Source organism: Antrostomus carolinensis, unplaced genomic scaffold, assembly GCF_000700745.2.
Source record: "Antrostomus carolinensis isolate BGI_N321 unplaced genomic scaffold, ASM70074v2 scaffold38451, whole genome shotgun sequence".
NCBI lineage: Eukaryota > Metazoa > Chordata > Aves > Caprimulgiformes > Caprimulgidae > Antrostomus > Antrostomus carolinensis.
In genome coordinates, this window is record NW_010292658.1 from 2,541 (window position 1) to 2,781 (window position 241).

A 241-nucleotide genomic window follows, 5' to 3' on the forward strand; every position below is an offset into this window, starting at 1 on the left:
TGACCCCTCGGCTCCGGTGGCAGGTGGGGGGCAAGATGGATGAGAACCGCTTCGTGGCCGTCACCAGCTCCAACGCCGCCAAGATCCACAACCTGTACCCCCGCAAGGGCCGGATCATCCCCGGGGCCGACGCCGACGTCGTGGTCTGGGACCCCGAGGCCACCAGGTAAGGTGTGGGGTAGGCTGGGGAGGGGCTCCCCACACCACCAGGCACCTGCTCACCACCCTATCCCCCCCCTTC

At 68.9% G+C, this 241-nt stretch overlaps 1 protein-coding gene across 1 annotated transcript in view; it reads left to right on the forward strand.

The window, feature by feature from the left end:
* The window catches only part of DPYSL5 (dihydropyrimidinase like 5), a gene marked incomplete at both ends in the record, with an annotated part of 2,989 nt that overhangs the window by 2,537 nt on the left and 211 nt on the right, over nucleotides 1-241 (forward strand). Inside the window, 1 exon segment of the mRNA XM_029087239.1 lies at nucleotides 24-199. Within this exon segment, the coding sequence (XP_028943072.1) occupies nucleotides 24-199 (176 nt within the window).